Here is an 18,790-nt window from a genome sequence, read left to right as displayed (position 1 = left end):
TAAGAGAACAATAAAAAAGAATAAACACAATATTGAAATCATCGTGTACTGGTAACTATATTTGGACCATGAGTGTATGACACAGTCACTAATCATGTTTTCCAAGATGTTTGTAAGTGTACAAAGCCCCACATGAGGTGCCACTCCAGTGAAAACAAACATAGCAATACAAGAAAACAATGAAAGCAAAATCGAAGAGCAGCCAGGGATGCTCCGGGGAAGAGTGGTGGCTTCTGCAGCTTCGGTTCTGAAAAGTTGGAGCACAAGTGGTATGGTGGCAAGGAAAGGGGAGCCCTCCAGATGGGCCAGAGGCAAGAAAAGGAAGGAAGTAAAGCCAGCTCTCCTTTTAGGGAGCAAACAAGAGCAGGGGAACATTTTTCTAGGCTCAGAGATGGAACTACCAAGGACCAGAAGAGACAGTACTTAGCAAATTCTGGCCTGCAGGTCTTCCAGAGCTTGGGAGCTGAGCAGGGAAATGGGCCTGTGATGAGTTGACGGCGAGCCTGAATGGGCATTCTCTGTCCCTTCAACTTGCTCCTTATTGCCCATGTCAGACCTCGCTGTGGCCAGCCAGCCAGGGGCCTCCTCCCCTCTGGCCCCAGACCAAGCACTGCTTTATGCCCTCAAGTCCATTTCTGTCCCTTTCTACCCCACAATGTCTTCTGCAGTAAGCTCAGAAAGGGTCTAAGGTGACTTTGTGTCCAGCCCAGAAGTCTTGGTCTTCTGGTGAGTTCACATGAACTTCACTGCTTCTGAGCTAATTCAACTACAGCTGTCTGAGGGGTTTTTATTATTATGGAATAAAAAATGTTAATTTTTATACTGAGAACAGACAAAAGAGGGTGTTTGTGTGTGTGTGTGCACGTGTGTGTGCACGTGTGTGTGCATGTGTGTGTGTGTGTGTGTGTGCGTGCATGTGCGTGTGCGTGTGCGTGTGTGTGTGTGTGTGTGTGTGTGTGTGTGTGTGTGTGTGTGTGTGTGTGTGTGTGTGTACCAGTAGTGGGGCTTGGACTTGGGGCTTGGATGCTCTCCTTGAGATTTTTTTTCTCAAGGCTAGCACGCTACCACTTGATCCATAGCTCTATTTCTGGTCAATTGGTGCCAACAGTCTGATGAATTTTTCTGCTTAGGCTAGCTCTGAACCATGATCCTCAGATCTCAGCCTGCTCGGCAGGCAGGATTCCAGGCATGAGTTATGGAGCTGACAGAGGATTTTATTGCAGTCTACTACCTCTCTGTATCTTGCACACCTGTGTCTATTCTGCCATCACTTCACCCAAGAGTCCCCAGATGTAATGTTAGCCTCACCACCTCTGGGCTTTGTAGTCAAGATGTTTTCAAAGCTCAGTCCTTAAAAAAATACTTAAACTAGCATGTCAGTTTTCTCATTAATGCCTTTTACAAGCACATTTTAAGTTCAAAAAAGCCTACTGATAGGATGCAGTTATATTAAGATCTGTGTGTAGAGAAGGTCCTGTAGCTCTAAGGCAGGACTGAAACACTGGCTACACTCTTCTCAGAGCCTGTCTGAGGACCCACCTCCACTCCTACCCCCACCTCCACCTACCTCCACCCACCTCACCTCCACTCCCACTCCCACTCACCCCACCCCATCCCCACCATGTGCCAAAGGTAGAAGCACCAAGAAAGACAGATAGAAGCATGGGTGAAGACAGAAACACAGGGGAAGATGAACAGATGTGTGGAGAAAGACGAAAGCACGAGGGTAAGATGGAAGCATAGGGAAGGTAGAAAGTACAGGATGGGCCCCACGTCACAGTGATCCAGCAACTAAACCCAGATTTCTGGGCTATAGACCTCCGTGCCCATTTGGGTACATAATGCAGAAGGGTGACTCTGCACTGCTTTGGTTCTCTTTGCATAGTCTTCATACATTGTGAGGCCCAACTACAAAGAAAGGAATCTTGTTAGGTGAGGGTTGATCTTGTTAAGACATGCTTATAAAAATCAGTTCTCCAGCTAAGATGAGAAATACACATCTAAGTGGGAATTAGAGAATAAGACAACCTAGGCTTCTTGTGATATCTGTCTGGCTTAACAAGGTCTGGGCATTTCCCTTGGGTTTTTGCCATGCTTCTCCACAAAAGAAAAGCAATGATCTTAACAAGGTGCTGTGGGCAACGTCAGTTATAGGACTAAGTGTGGATCCGGGCTGAGGGCGAAGCCCATGGAGGATAGAGCAGAGGGGTTGGCTTGCCCGAGTTCCCAGTGCCCTGCCGTCAAACACACTTCTGTAAATTCTCCTTGGACAGCCTTAACATAAACCCACCCCACACTACCCCTTCTTCCTCCAAATCCAGGCTCAAGTTTAAAGGAAACTTAGGATTTTAAGTTGTCAGCCAGCTCAATATTTCAAAGGCATGGACTGACTATAGTAAATACTAAAGTTAAACCACAAGATTTCAGTCAAGACGTTTTCATTCCTAATCCCATGAATATATTTTCAAACAAGCATTTTCAACCGCAGCCAATGGATCATTCCGGCTGGCAAAGCCAACTGAGAAGTTGTAATCCTTCACCTGAAACTCCCAGCTATTACCTACAACCAGGAGACACTGCAAAGGCCAGGTGCTGGCTTAAACACTTAAAGACCCAAGAAAATTGATCTGCTTGCATTGACTGATCTGAGCATCTATGGCAGCTATTATAAAAAAGCTTTTGTTAAAACAGAAGCAATAAGATTTCTTCCTACTAGACTGAGATACTTCAAGAACACTTTATCTAGTTAGAAATTACTGTAACACATTCTCTAATGCCAGAAGTTTTTCCCCACTAGAATACCACATCGTTTAAACAAATAAATTAGAATAAAAAGAAGGGAAAAGTGTATCTGGCATGAGTGGCAGTAATTCTATCCCTAAGAAAGGTCTTCCATAAAAACAGAAGCCCGTTCCCATTTTTCACTAGATTACAGTGTCAAGAACATCATGTTCCCAATTCAGAAATAGTGATCTCATTACAGTGTTAGCTGTCACTAATGGCTAATTAGGAAAATACCCACTAATGCCTTTATCACCATTAATGAACATGGAACCAACGGGTCACTACCCTGGGCTACAGGAGGGTGGGGTGATTCTGTGGCCCTATATCAAGCATCTGCAAGCTAGGCTATGCCATGGAAGTTCAAAGAACATACTAGACACTTGGCAGGTGTCACTAGTCCATCAAGGAATGATTACAGAAAAAACAGCATGGGGAAGGTATCTGTGCAAGGAACTTGAGGGGAAGGGTGTGAATTATGGGGCACAAGGCAGAAATGGCCAGCAGTTACCTCCTTCTTTCCACACCTCTGCTTCCTTGAAGCAACAAAGATCACATTTCAGACTACTGAATTTTCCTGCAGGGATCTGGATGAGCTCATTTTAAAAACATTTTACCAAGTGTCAATGAGCTCAAAGGCATCTTTTTTGTGAAAAATTTTAAATTGCCCACAGACTTCAGTCCCTTTAAAGCAGAACACGCTTAATCCTATAAAATGTTGTTGTGTTTTTCAAGATAAAATTGTCTCCAAATGGATTCACAGACTGGGATACGTTTACATACTGTTTTATTCCTTATGATTTCAGAAGCATTTCAGATGAGGGATACACAATACATGAGACTTTAATGAAAAATCAACTAATGACAACTACAGATTGTCAGGTTGGGTAGAAAAATATTCTTTTTTTAAAATTTTTATTTTATTGTGAGAATACCGTACAGAGGAGTTACAATTACATGGGCAAGATAATGAGTACATTTCTTATCAGGTATTGTTGCCTCCTCTTTGTTTCCCCTTCCCATCCCATCTCATACTCCCCCCCACCTCCCCTCACCTGAGCCCCCCCCCCACCAAAGTTGTAAAGTTCATTTTTCGACATAACAATTTGTACATCTCATTGTTTCAATGGGTCCACCTGTATCCCTAGTTAAATGATTTGTTTTTGCCCTTCCCCTCCACAAATTATATCAACATCAAATACAGTGAAAGCAGGGGTTATACCATGGGGGAGGGACATACAAAGCAACAAAGAAATCATCTTATAAATATGTTAGAAACAGTTGCATGAAAGAAAAAAAAACATTTGAATACTTATCTTGGGATTCATTCCCCTAACATCAATTTATCTGACCTTTTCTGCTTGAATCAGACATATACTAGTTATTGCAAATAAGGGAAACCATGGGACCTATGTTTCTTTGGGACTGGCTTACTTCACCTAATAAAATTTTTTCCAAACCTTTCCATTTCCTAACAAATGGGGCAATGTTATTCTTTCTGATGGAGGCATAGAATTCCATTGTGTATATATACCACATTTTCTTGATCCATTCATCTACTGAGGGGCATCTGGGTTGGTTCCATATCTTAGCTATGGTAAATAATGCTGCAATAGACATAGTTGTGCTGGTAGCTTTAGTATGGTCTTGTTTGTGATCACTTGGGTAAATGCCCAAAAGTGGGATTGCTGGGTCATAAGGGAGCTCTATGTGGAGTCTTCTGAGGAACCTCCATACTGCTTTCCAAAGTGGCTGAACAAATTTTTACAAAATGAAAATAATATCGTATTCTTAAGTGTACAACAGCAAGTTGTATATAAAAACTGAAAATTAAGCTGGGTGGGTTATGCCTGGAATTCTAGCTACTCAGGAGACTGAGATCTAAGGATTATGGTTTAAATCCAGCCTGGACAATAAAGTCTATGAGACTTTTTTTAAATTTTTATTTTATTGTAAAGATGCTGTACAGAGGGGTACAGTTTCATGAGTAAGGTAATGAGTACATTTCTTGTTAAGCATTGTTACCCCTCATTTGTTGTCCTCCCACTATCCCTTATCCCCCCATCCCTCCCATGAGACTGTTATCTCCAATAATCTCTTAGGAAAAAGATAGAAGTGGCTGTGGCTCAAAGTGATAGAATGCTATCCTTGAGTAAAAGAATCTCAGAGACAGCTCCAGGGCCCAGAGTTCAAACCCCAGGACTTCAAACCCCAGGACCAGTTTAAATAAATAAATAAATAAATAAATAAAGTTCTGGACATGAGGGCCAGTCAAGGAATTGTTGAAATTTCTCTAAGATCATAGAATCAGAAGCTATTTTGCTAATTCATTAACAATTAGGGAATTTTTAAAATGACTGCTTGATCATCTTAAAATCACTCATTAGTAAACTTTAAATATTAAAAATACTTGCCTTCCCAATCTACATCAAGTATAAATGGAGTGAAAAATCACTAAAGAGGTTAAAAGAAAGAAGAAAAATGGCAACAAAGAAAATCCTAAGGCTAGGTTTATTAGTTCTCACACTAATATAAGTAGATTCAACTCCCATTTTGAGCCAAGCAAGGACAGCTAGTGTATGACAGGCTGTGTAGACACAATTACTTATCAGATATAAAGGTCTCTGGAGTTTTAAAAAAGAGCAAGGAGTAGACAAGTTTGAAATAGATGGTGGGATGGACAAAGGGCACAACCTATTTACTATTCATACTATAAGCCAGAGGCTGAAATTATAAAACTTTATACGAAAGTAAAAATATTTTAATAAAGAAAAACCAATCAAAAGTAGGAAACTTGATTAACATCTTAGTAACTAGAGAACAGCAAAACTAAAGGAGGCCATGAGATAAAGGTGGGAAAATGCACTATGGGACATCACCTCTACCTGAACATATACTAGGACACAATGAATACTAGAATACATTTCAAATTATGGAAATTACACCAGAAGACTCCTGTGATGATCAAAATCAGTATCTTGAACTACTTCATTCTTTTATAAACTTTTGAGAAAGAGATTTAAGAAAATTCTCTTCCATAAGTATAACTGAGTCAAAGAGAAAACACATGCACGTGCACACACGCACACCATCAACATAAAAAATTAAGATCAAAATAGAAAATGGAAGAAAATGCGAGATGGGTAATACTGCTCAAAAGAAATGTATTCATTCATTACCCTACTTACATAACTGTAACCCTTCCGCACATTACGTTTATAATAAAAAAAGAAAATTATAAATATATAAAAATTTATAAGATGCTGCAAAATCTTTTTACTTCTTTTATATCTTCTGGACTTACAAATTTCCTATATATTTTTTAATTGTGAAAATACTGTACAGAGGGGTTACAATTACATGGGCAAGATAATGAGTACAGTTCTTATCAAGCATTGTAGCCTCCTCCTTTGTTTCCCCTTCCTATCCCTTCCCATCCTCCCCGCCCCCAACAAAGTTGTAAAGTTTGTTTTTCCACATAACGACTTGTACATCTCATTGTTGTAATGGATCCACCTGTATCCCTATTTAAACGCTAGCAAGATTAATAGAAAGCCCACGGATTGGGAGAAGATCTTCACTAGCCTTACAACAGACAAGGGTCTCGTATCTAAAATATACCTGGAACTCAAAAAATTAAATCCCCCAACAACAAATCTTCAAAGAAACAACTGCCCAATAAATAAGTGGGCTAAAGACTTAAAGAGAAACTTCTCTGAAGAGGAAAGAAGGATAGCCAATAGATACATGAAGATACATAAAAGAAATGCAAATCAAAACAACATTGAGATACCACCTCACCCGTTAGAATGGCTATAATCAAGAACTCTAATAACAACAGATGCTGGAGGGGATGTGGACAGAAAGGAACCTTACTGCAGTTTTGGTGCGAGTGTAAACTTGTTCAACCACTTTGGAAAGCAGTATGGAGGTTCCTCAAAAGACTCCACATAGAGCTCCCCTATTACCCAGCAATCCCACTTTTGGGCATTTACCCAAATGATCACAAACAAGGCCACGCTAAAGCTACCAGCACGACTATGTTTATTGCAGCCTTATTTACCATAGCTAAGATACAGAACCAACCCAGATGCTCCTCAGTAGATGAATGGATCAAGAAAATGTAGTATATATACACAATGGAATTCTATGCCTCCATCAGAAAGAATAACATTGCCCCATTTATGTTAGGAAATGGAAAGACTTGGAAAAAATTATATTAAGTGAAGTAAGCCAGTCCCAAAGAAACATAGGTCCCATGGTTTCCCTTATTTGCAATAACTAGTATATGTCTGAGTCAAGCAGAAAAGGTCAGATAAGTTCATGTTAGGGAAATGAACCCTAAGATATGTATTCAAATGTTTTTTTTCTTTCAGGTGATTGTTTCTAACACATTTATAAGATGATTTCTTTGTTGCTTTGTATGTCCCTCCTCCATGGTATAACCCCTGCTTTCACTGTATTTGAGGTTGGTATAATTTGTGGAGGGGAAGGAAAAAAAATTTTCTGTATTTTTAAAGAAAAAATATAAGAGAAATAGCCTAAGTATAGAGATCAAAAGAAATATTTAAAAAATGCAAATAAGATTGAAAAGCAACTACAAGGAAAATCCATGGAATGAAATTCTAAAACTGAAAAAAAAACAACAGAATGAATTATAAATAGTACCACAATTGAGTAACTCACAAATCTTGTGTGAAGAGAGATGACAAAATAAGGAAGAGAGAAAAATAAAATATAATGGCTGGTTTATAAATTATAATCATAAGTGACACACTGTGTGTTCTTGTCCAAGCCAGATCAAATATTTTACAATTTTAGAGAAGATTGAACAAAATCCATGTTAGGTATCCAGAGTCTCAGCAGCATCCTAACAAAATTCTAGCAGGGAATAGCTTTCTCCATGAAAAAAGCTAGAGAAATCTGATGAGATACAACCAACTATGTAAAAGGTACTATGTGAAAGGTAAGGCCATTATATTGTACACAATTTTTCAGAAGAGTACAGTTTCCACCATTGTGTCAATTAACCCAAGAGGAATTTCTGAGGTGGTAGTGCAGTGCTGTTCTAAAACTAAGGTATGGCAGGGTTCATACAACTCTATGAACATACTACAATTTGTTTGTGTTGCTACAATGAGTGATTTTTATGATGTGGTAACTGTATTTCAGGAAAGAAGTTCATTGTAGATGATTCTCTTCAGATGAATCTTTTACTGCAAGAAGAGTCTAAGTTGCTCAGCTCAGGCTCACAGAAGAACTCCTTTCCCTACAGTCACAGTTATGTAGCTCAGACGTAGTATGCTTGCCTAGCACACACACAGGTCCTGGGTTCCATCCCCAGGACTGGGCCGGGGAGGGAGGGAGAGAGAGAAGGAGGAGGGAGGTTGGAGGAGGGAAGGGGAGGGAAGGAAAGAGGGATAGAGGAGGAAGGGAAGAAAGGAGGGAAGAAATCTAATAATGGGAGTATACAGAAGATACATATCTTGAGGGCCAGTCTCAAATTCTGCCTACTGTAATGTGTTCTAAAAGAAAAGAGGGAGGCAGTGAGGGTATCTGACTGCTATCCTAGCTGCTCAAAGGCCAAGATGGAAGGATTAGAATTCAAGGCCATCCTGGGCCAAAAGTTAGGCACAGTGTCACATGTGTGTTATTCTAAGCTACGTGGGAGATTTAGAGTGGGATGAGAAGTTCCAGGCCAACTTGGGGTGGGGGGCATTGAGAGGTGGGGGGTATTATGGTGATGTTTTGGGACTCTATCTCAAAGGAATAAGGTGGATATCCCAGCTACAGATGTATAGTCTAACACAGGGAGATCAAAGTCCAGGCAAAAAGGCCTGAAGGCATGTAGATCACCTGCCTAGAAAAACACCAGACTTTGAGGTCCATTCTTAATACTGCTTAAAAAAAAAAACAAGAGGAAAATGCCTCTAACTTCACATATTACAAAAATCACATCATGGGGTTAGAGGGTTCCATCAGTGCAGAGAAGGAGACGGCTCTCACCAAGCCTGGGCTCACAGGCACCAGGCCTATCAAAGGGGTACTCACAAATGCACTGAACATGCTGTTGCTCAGAGAATGACTTGACGTTGTACTATCAGCTGGGAAAGAAAACCACTGAGGTTCTTCAACTTCCCAAACACGTATGTTACTCAGTGGACTCCAGAGAAGTAGAAAAAACTGTAAGTTAATAAAAAAGAGGAAAATAAGCAAAGATCAATGTAACATACAGTCTGTAGCACAAACAAGAAGCAGTGAAGACAATGAAGAACACTCTCATTGACTCGGACAAGTGTACAGGAGACACACTCAAACCACAGAGCAGGACTTTCAGCATCCTGGCTCATTGGATGAGTGGCAGCTCTAGTCTGTAACTTGGCCCAGGCTGTTAGGATACTCATCCTTTATAACTTAGTTATACAAAGGCAAGACAGGGAGAGGTCCGAAGTCACACTGGCTTTGTGACTCACATCATAGTCTACAACATGGGAGCCACTCCTAGGTTAAATCAGGTTGACAAAGTGATGGTTACATACTTCACTTCATTTTGGACCAAAAAACAGTCTAAAGGATACAAGAAAACTAAAATGCTGCACAACAGTATGATTAAAGACAAGAGCTGAGTTGAACAGAAGGTGTTTGGGGTTCCTTGGGTAAAACTGGACTAAAATAGGAAACTGTTTTCAAATAGACTCAGAAATTCACTCACAATACACATATGTGATAGAAAAATAATCTGATGAAGAAACGTCTGCTCTAGTAAAGTGTGTAGGTTTCTGGAAATAAAATTTTAATTATTAAAAATATAAAAATCTGGAGAGAGAATTACTAGTTTTTTCAAGGGTGAATATACAAAATAACAAGCACATAAAACCCACATCTGTGTTTTTCTATAAAATACATGTTTCAAGGAACTTTAAAAAAATGATTTGGGGGGCTGGGAAGTTGGCTCAATGGTGGAGTGCTTGTCTTGCATGCACAAGGCCCTGGGTTCAATTTCTCAGCATCACATAAGCAGAAAAATGCCGGAAGTGGCACTGTGACTCAAGTGGTAGGGGACTAGCCTTGAACTGAAGAGCTGAGGGACAGCAACCGGGCCAAGTTCAGCCCCTACAACAGACCCCTCAAGAAAATGATTTGGCATTCTTCAAAGTAATTACCACCCTCAAACATAAAGTGTTTATGCCTTTTTATTTCCTCCTCTAATGTGAAATAAATGGCTAATGTAGGGTGTGTGAAAGCTATATCCTAGGGATTTGGAACCAAACTGACCAAGGAAGGGACAATGTGCATGTCACCAACACAAGAACATTATGGAAAAAGGTAACCCAAATCCACAAATACACAATGATAATAAAGAAAGGGAGGAAAACTTCAAGAGGCAAATATCTCACCAGCTACTTTTGGAGGGCCTACTTCATAAGTGGGGGGAAAAAGACTAGCCAAGAATCAAGTACGCAGAACTGCTGGTAGCTAAAGATCAGAAAAGGGCAAATCAGACAATCAATATGTGTCTCCTTGGATTAGAACACAACAGTGCTATGAAGAGCTTTTCTCCTGCCCCAACACCCAAACCAAACCTGGACCTAATCAATCTATAGGGCACAGGCGGAATTTACAGAAGATGTAAGAGACAGGGACAGGTATCAGATCACACACCAGGAGACTCAAGCAGTAAATCTAGGGATCACACATCTGCCTTAATGGGTGAACAGAAGAGTACATACAGAAAGATGGAAATGAGTGAACAGGACTCAGCAACACCTCAGATAACTACCACACAGAGACCTTATTTTATACCCACATAAGCCCAGTGAAAATGCAGGAAACAAACTTAGAAATGTGTACACTGAGTAGGTATTACTATAAATATTTGTTTATATTTTGTTGTAGTTTAATATAAAAGCCAAGTCATTTAGTGATGCAATTTGAAATATTTATGAATGATCTGATTTTTCAACATAACCGAGGGGGGCTAGGTATGATAATCATGCCTGTAATCCTAGCTACTTGGGTAGCAGAAGCAGGAAGAACATAGAGAAAAGCATAAGACCCTATCCCCAAAATAAATAAAAGCAAGAGGGCTGGAGATGTGATTCAAATAGTAGAATACTTGCTGGGCAAGTGTGAGGCCATGAGTTCAATTATCAGGACTGTAAAACAAACAATCGGGGTCCCTGTATGGATTTAACTGTGCCCACTCAAAAATCCCCATACTAAACCCACACATCCCTCAGGATTACCAAATGTGACTCTCTGACCACGGCAGCTGTAGAGTGCTGTGAGTGCAAGCTCCAAATTTCATGTGTTGGAAAATCAATTGCCAATGCAATATTGTTGAGAGCCAGGCATGTGTTAAGAGGTGACTAGGGGGGACAGGGACTCCACCTTCAAGAATGGAGTAGTGTCACAATCTTGGGAGTTGCACTAACACTTGCTCTTTTAAGTCCCAGCCTCCACAGCCATCAGCAATGGAAACTTGCATTGCTTATAATTACTCCAGCCAGTGGAACTGTGTCACAGGGGCAGGCAATAGGTAGAAACAGGCAAACAATATTCCAATGTGACCTATGTCCTGTTAGGGAGAAAGGGAACTGCTGAGGAAGAACCCAGGGATTCATCAGCACAAGGAAAAGGACAAGGGAGAAGGTGGCCACCAGCAAGCCACATGAATCCCCTGCAAGAAAACCAACTAGCCTATATCTCGGTCTTGAACTTGGGCTCTTAAGTATGCAGGAGAGGAGAGAGTGAGATAATGCTTGGAACTGAACACAGGGCCTGGAGTCTGCAACACACACACTCCACCACTGAGCCATACATCCGACCCAGATCTTGGACCTCTAAGCCTCCAGGGCCATGAAAAGATACATTTCTGGCTTAGAAGCCACACATTTTATGGTATTTGTTAGGGTAGTCCTGGCAAAATACTGGAATACTTTTCTTTAGGGAAGAAGTAGCCTGGTCGGAATTTTTCTCTCTGTGGAAGAGCAGTCAACGCATCTATTGCATCCCCTTTGTAAGAAATTCTGGAGAACATTATACTGCTGTCACAAATTCTTCTGTTCATGCATATCAACTGGGCTCTCACCCCTGTATGTCACAGAGCTGCTCCTGTCGGGCTCAGCACATCTGTCCATGCATTTGCTGAGCTCAGGATAGGAGGTGCAGACACCTCTGTGGAGATGGCTAGAAGTGTAAATCAAGCAAATGCCCCCACCCTGCTTGGTGAACACTGGCAAGCACCCTGAAAACCAGGTTTTCACTTTCAGTGCTGCCCTTGTGCTCCAGGTATCACCAAAGGAGAGTTCCCAGAATTCCCAGCTACTTTGAAAGACTTAGGACAAAGTCTTTATGTTCCTGACCAACCCTACTCTGCCCAGCACTCTTGCCTGGAGCATTTTAGCACCTTCCTATCTGCCTCCATTTCACAGTGTCTTTCCCAGGAGCCACAGAGGGTTCCTGGGGGAAAAAGCGAATCCACATCCTTATTCTTATTCCTCTGGTAAGGCTCTGCATCTCCCCTCAAGAGAAGCACCCAGGCCATCAGTCCCTACACGGCTCCCATCTTGTTCTCCCATGGGTCCTCTGAGCTCATTCTGGCTGTTCTCTGCCTTGATTGGTCTGTCATAGTTTTACTCCCTTCCTTTTTCATGCTTTTTAGTCAGAACTATGTTCCCAACTCAGGGTCTTTGTGCTTGCTGTACCTTCTGTCTGAAATATTTAATCACACAAACACAAGGTCACATGACTTTTGAGGGGGGAGGTGAGGGTGCTGGAGATTGAATTTGGGGTACTATGCAGGCAGGCTTGCACTTAGCTCCATCCCTAGCCCTTCCTCCCTTCTATGTATCGTTACTTATGTCACTTTCCCCTAGAGTACTTCCCTGATCCCTCTTTGCTCCCACATGACAAGCTCTAACTCCCTATTCTGTGCCTTTCCTTTCCCTTCCACACTTCAGCTAAACTACAATGGATCTAAGAACCAGGGGCTTTAACATGCTTTGTTCACTATTAGATCTCCCAAACCCAGAACAGTGCCTCGAATATATTCAATTAATAGTTATTATGCATAATCATTTCAGGTCTGCTGCTTTAAGATGGCTTTTAAAATGTACCACAGAATGTTCTGGAATGGTGCAGAATGTTTTATAAGTATTTTTTAAGAGAGTAACAAAGTCAGGCAACACTGGTTTTCTAGGTCTGATGGGCAGGGCGAGCTCACCTGTAGAGGCGAGCTACGCACTCAGGGTGGCAAAGACCTGTCCTTTAATACCTTCACCCTTAGAAACAGTGATCACAGGCAAGTGCATGATGTCTGTGAGTAAAAGAAAGGAGGAGCAGCTTATAATTACAGAGGGCTTAAGAAATCTTCATTCTGGCATTTGAGAATTCTAAAAGTACTTATTCATCAAAAGGTCAAAAACCACTAAGAGAAGTTAATAGCTCTCTTGGTATTATCCATACTTACTGATGAGACTGCCACTTTTAAATATAATTTGGATAATCAGAAGCATTTATAAATCCTGCTTATTTTACCTCCTAACAATTTTTTAAAAGAAATCCTCTTATTTTGTAAAAATCAACCCAGCAGAAACTTATGTCCAGCATATCCTACAAATAGTTGGTAGAGTGCTTTTAAACAATGTGAACAGTTTTCTGACTATGTGGCATGAAGACAGAAGAGGACGGTTCTTGTCATATCGTAAAGGCATAGTTCATGTGGTCCCCTGGGCCAGCTCATACCACTCAGTGCTGGGCTTCTGGGACTAGGAGCACTCACTGAAAAAAACTCTAGGATTGGCAGGGCCAGGGCAGGGTGTGAGATGCTGTGGCATTCTCCACAATTGCTAGCCTGGCCCCTCAAAAACCAGCTCTGCAGTCTGAAGGTCTGCAAGAACCATCCACTGTTCCAGGAGACTAAAAGCAAAGGCCTGTTCCAAGTCTTATCTGGACAATACAGACAGAGGGAATGCATTGAATGAGGGGCAAGTGATGTGGATGATGCTTGCATTGGGAGCCATCAATTTCCCAACTATCATTAATTCTTGGTCTAAATACATGGCATTTCAATGAGATGTAGAGATTCACATATATAAAATTTCTAAGCTTCTGCCATGATTTTATAAAGAAATGATGTTGATTGTTTTCCTAACCAAACTGGGAGATAAGAGGGCAGATAATAGGCCCAGTAGAGACGTACATGGGGGTCTCATGCAGAGGCAGGACAGCTCAGTCCTCTGTAGATCATGAATCTGGTAGCCATGTATAATCAAAGAAATGCAAACTGAAGCCTCTATCAGGAGGAGATGGCATAGTGCACACAGTTGTACAGAGGGGTGTTCCTGGTCACAAAGTGCATGTGATAGCAGACTCTCAGGGCCACATACAACATCTTAGAGGCTCCTTGCACTCAAGGAGAAAGTAATTAACATACCTACTACACACACAATATTCACATATTATTCAAAAGCATTCTGAGAACTCTATAAAGGGTTATTTCTTGTTAGCTGGCATGAGAGGGACCACACCCCACCAGTTGCCCTGCTACTCCAAGTGGCTGTGCGGAGCTGGTGGGAGACAGTGGGAAGGGCTCTAGAGAATGAAGCACAGAGATGTCCTCATCATTCCTGCAGATGTCCAACGAAACACTGGGCACATGCCAGGAGGCACTGCAGCTTCATTCTGCTAGTGACCCAGGTGCAGGGTCATTGTCATCACATCATATACAGAAGTCAGTGAGATAGACAGACGAGTCACCATATACAGAGCAAGTTAAGAAAGCCTGACAAATATCAGCTAGCTGAGATAGGAGTATGTCTGAAAATTATTTTTCATTTCCACGTTGCAAATTCCCTACACTCCAAACAGATCAAAGTTTTATAGATTATCCCTAAAAAGGGAGAGAGAGAAGAAACACAAATTAATAACTATTTAAGCATTCTGTTTCATCATGATAACAAACAGATGGTTTTAATATTCTAGAGGCTAATTCCTGAACAATTAAAAACACAGCAAGACATTAACATCTAATGAAACATTTTAACTACCAGTATATGCATCTGCCATTAATTCCCACACAGTCAGGTCTCGGATCTCCTCAATCTGTTCTTTATTAAGGAAAGTTTTTCCACTCTGAATTTAGTGAAGGAGAGAATTAACAACTGTTTTCAATCAGCAATCAGCGGGATATTTTGCCAGTGTATACTGAAACTATGCACACTATCAGACTGGAATTTATTCCTCCAATCACTTTGATGTATACTCTTTTGCAATTTAAGAACAGATCTAGTTCAGTAATTAGGACTCCCCCTCCCCAAAAATGCAGGTTTTCTCTTGACATCCAGAAAAAGCACCATTAGAGCCAAAAGTACATGCACCAAGTAACTCTAACTTTTCCTGAAGTTGCCCCCGCCCCCCCCCCCCGTAACCTGCAAAGCCCCCTCTCCTCTCTCCTCCCCATAGCTCCCCCACCTCCTCTCCTTAAACAGCCTGGAACCAGCAATCCTCCTGCCTCAGTCTCCTGAGTGCTGCACAGGTATGCACCACCACTTCCAATCCTTACATTGTTTTCAATCATGATGGTAATAAATCCATCAGTTCAAAATGACCAGTACACAGTTTGACAGGATTAGATCTTAATATGTTACACTTTTCACATTTCTTCCTAAGAATGACTGATAACTGAATTACTATAATACAGAATTTGAGGAGACTACAGAAGACCCAGGAAATTTAGAATATAAGTTTATTTACTTTATCCATGAGGAAAAAATGAAGTTAAAATAATGAAGAGGTAATAAGAAAAAAACTGTAATGACTTGAAATTTAGTTGAGTTTTTACTGTAAGTTTATTAGAAGAAAAAAGTAGAAAGGTTTGTGGAATTCTGATCTATATGCCTATAATACATATGCGTGCGTGTGTGTGTGGGGGGGTGTGTTTGTGTGTATAAATCTAAAGCAAAGAGGCTTTACATACCCAGAAAAGTCTAAATGCTGGCAGCTTCTGCTAAAGAAAATCACCACGGAACATGGAAGTTATAAGAAGATGGCAGGAACTATGGACTGCACATTTGCTACTGTACAAGCAGAGCTTAATAGTCTTTAAGCAGAAAATGTTATGAGGTAATAAACGCAGGATTTTTCTTAGGAATCAGGTTAGACATATTTGTACTGTGGTCTTTGTCTATACTTAGTCTATCTTTGGCATTGCCACAGATACACTGAAGGTGGCTGCAGGGAGAAGGTTCTGTTTGGAGGGGAGAGGACATATTTTTAGTAGAATGATATTTCATCCTTAATCTCAAAAATCCATAAAGACATATCAAATATCATATAGATACATATTATCTACCTTTTCAGAGAATGGAAAAAGCGAATGACATGGGCCAAAGGGGAGGGGCCTACAACTGCTCCTTCCTTCCTTCCTTCCTCCCTCCCTCCCTCCCTCCCTTCTTTCCTTCCTACCTTCCTTTTCTTCCTTTCCTCCTCTCTTCCTTTTTGGTAGTTCTGATGAAAATTCATAGGCCAGATGGCATTCAATAAATGTAAAGAGCTAAAGAATTTGGTTTTATAGAAAAACATCAATTAGCATATGAAAATTAGCAATGAAGCAATCATTATACAACATATATCAATATTACTAACGAGTGAGCATACACAGTAAAATTCTAATGTGAATTCTGCTGAAACCCCGTGTATTTGAAGCTTTGCTATTTACTGTGCGAGGCTCATCAGTGTTCTGTCACAGTGGCCCCAGGTTTTTGCACTGCATCACCATCCTGCCAAAACATTCTCTGCTCTGGATCTTCTCAGAAATCAACCTCTGGCCCATGTCATTTGCTATTTCTATTCTCAAATTTCTAAATCTATCCCACCTTTTCTGTGCGTGGAATTTAGTTTGGTTCTCTTGACCACAAGGACAGCATCACTTCTGATCCACAGGCTTCATCACCAGGACTACTGGGTAGTCCAGTGAGAAATTCTAGCCATAAAGGATGCAAGACCTGGTATGGAACATATGCTAAAGCAAAAATTCTTGTAGCCAAGTTTCTAAATGAAGACACTTTCACATGGACATGCCATTAAAACCTGAAGCCAGTGGAGGGCTGTGAAGATGTAAGGTAAGCACTCAGGGGTAATATACAGCAGTACTTCTCAAGTACTTCTCAGCAGTCAAGAATCGATTATTGAAACAAACCTTAATGTTAAAAAAAAATCTTTAAAAGGTGAACCTTTCTAAGGTATAGGATACCATCCAAAAATATAAAGCTATTAATTAGTTTTCTGTGAAGCTCTACTCAACAATATGCCTGTCGAAATATAATAAAGTTGAATCCAAATTAAGGGTACACATATAAGCACCTGAACAATAAATAGACACACAGACACAGGTCAGTATAAGTGTCTCTTTCTACTTTCATCAGGTCAAAGCTAAAGTAAAGCACTGCTCCTATATGGTGATTGGAAATATTACCACAAGCCAATGTCTTCAGAACCCGACTTTCCTAGAGATTTCTAGGAACTGAAAGATGATACTTGTGACATACCATGGTTTTTAACTTAACATTAAGTAGAGTTAGCCATTGAGATCTATTTTTTTCTTGCCCACAAATCAAACATCTGATGCACATGGAAGGAATCTGCTGGGCCCCACAGTGTGGCCAGGTGAGAACTGCCCCCTGCAATGCACAGGCAGGACAAGATGCCCAGTGCCAGGACTTCCAGCTAGGCACTCACCCCCACCAGCCTTAGTGAGCACTCACAGACACCTGGTCAGCCAGCTATCTCTGCAAGAAATTCCACAAGTGAAAAACAGATAGAGGTGAAACAAGATGTTCAGACCCAAGAATGTTAACTGTTCTTGATAGATCATCCAAACAGAAGTAAGAAAATCTGCCTTTAACTATAAACTTAAAATTAAAAATATCCAACTCATTGTGCATAGATTTTATTTTAGAGTCCAATATGCAATTACCTCCTTCTCCTAATGTTGAAGCTAGAGAAAAAGAGAAATTTCATTCAAGAAATGGAGGTGGCCTTATCCATGGTCTAGATGGCAGAGCAGCACCATGATGGGTTGTAAACTTACAAGTACTAACAAACTATGGATATAAAGATACACACGCATGCACTCGTGCATGCACAAACACACACACACACACACACACACACACACACACACACACACATACACACACACACACACACCCCTTCTATGACTGATAAGGCAAGGGAGGGAAGTGCATGATGTATAACACAAACCACTGGATAATTACATAGCTAAAGTATTATCTTCACTCTCCCCACCCCAATATTCTATTTCCTTTTGGATGTGACAGAAAACCAAGTGACACTCCAGGCTGTCAACCACCAGTACCCCACAGCTAGCCATGGCAACAGCTGTGCAGCTTGGCTGTAATAAACTGGAGCAATTTAACAGCTTTTATTGTTGTGCAGTGGTGTCTGAGCACAGCCACTCTCCCCTCTAGGACTCCAGAGCCCCACAAGGGCAGCAATGAGAGAAGATCTCATTTACCTAAAAGCACTTATAAATTTTTAATTTGCTTTAACAAGTAAATTAACAAGTCCCTCATTCAGGCAAGTTTTATGGCTTCTCGCCACTTGGGGAAGGCTGTAAAAGTTTTATAGATAATCCAGAGCTACTGAGACTGCTCATAATAAATTGTCTGTTTCCTGTTATTTTATCAAACCACTGGGCTTCTAATGACTTAAAGTCACAGTTCCCTTCTATTTGGGCTTTTTATGAGGCCATATTTATGAACTCCAAAGAATACCTTAAATTATACAGGGCCCTTGCTAATCATTACAAAGATTTTTTTTTTTTTTTAATGGGAGCCTACCCTGAGCTCCAGCCCAGCTAATAAATGCTGCAACATGTTTTGGAGACAGTATGCTGAGTCCTCATATTATCTAAGATCCTGCCTCAGCCAGACTTTCCATTAGCAAATGCTTCAAAGTATCTGCAATGTGATCTGTTCTGTAAGAC

The 18,790-nt window shown here is 40.8% G+C and overlaps 1 protein-coding gene across 12 annotated transcripts in view; it reads right to left on the bottom strand.

The window, feature by feature from the left end:
• The window catches only part of Auts2 (activator of transcription and developmental regulator AUTS2), an 836,783-nt gene that overhangs the window by 413,988 nt on the left and 404,005 nt on the right, over positions 1-18,790 (bottom strand). For 6 of the 12 annotated variants that reach the window (XM_070035587.1, XM_070035588.1, XM_070035589.1 and 3 more), the window contains one exon: positions 8,833-8,964. The exons of 3 other annotated variants lie outside the window; for them this stretch is intronic. In XM_070035587.1, the coding sequence (XP_069891688.1) occupies positions 8,833-8,964 (132 nt within the window). Of the gene's footprint in view, positions 1-8,832; positions 8,965-16,248; positions 16,337-18,790 lie in introns of all 12 variants that reach the window. 3 more of the 12 variants (XM_070035594.1, XM_070035595.1, XM_070035596.1) reach the window with 1 other exon arrangement.

This window comes from Dipodomys merriami, unplaced genomic scaffold (assembly GCF_024711535.1).
Source record: "Dipodomys merriami isolate MVZ:Mamm:240054 unplaced genomic scaffold, mDipMer1.0.p SCAF_26, whole genome shotgun sequence".
In the NCBI taxonomy this organism is placed as follows: domain Eukaryota; kingdom Metazoa; phylum Chordata; class Mammalia; order Rodentia; family Heteromyidae; genus Dipodomys; species Dipodomys merriami.
The sequence above is the reverse complement of the archived record's forward strand: the minus strand, read 5'-3'. Positions and strand labels throughout refer to the sequence as shown.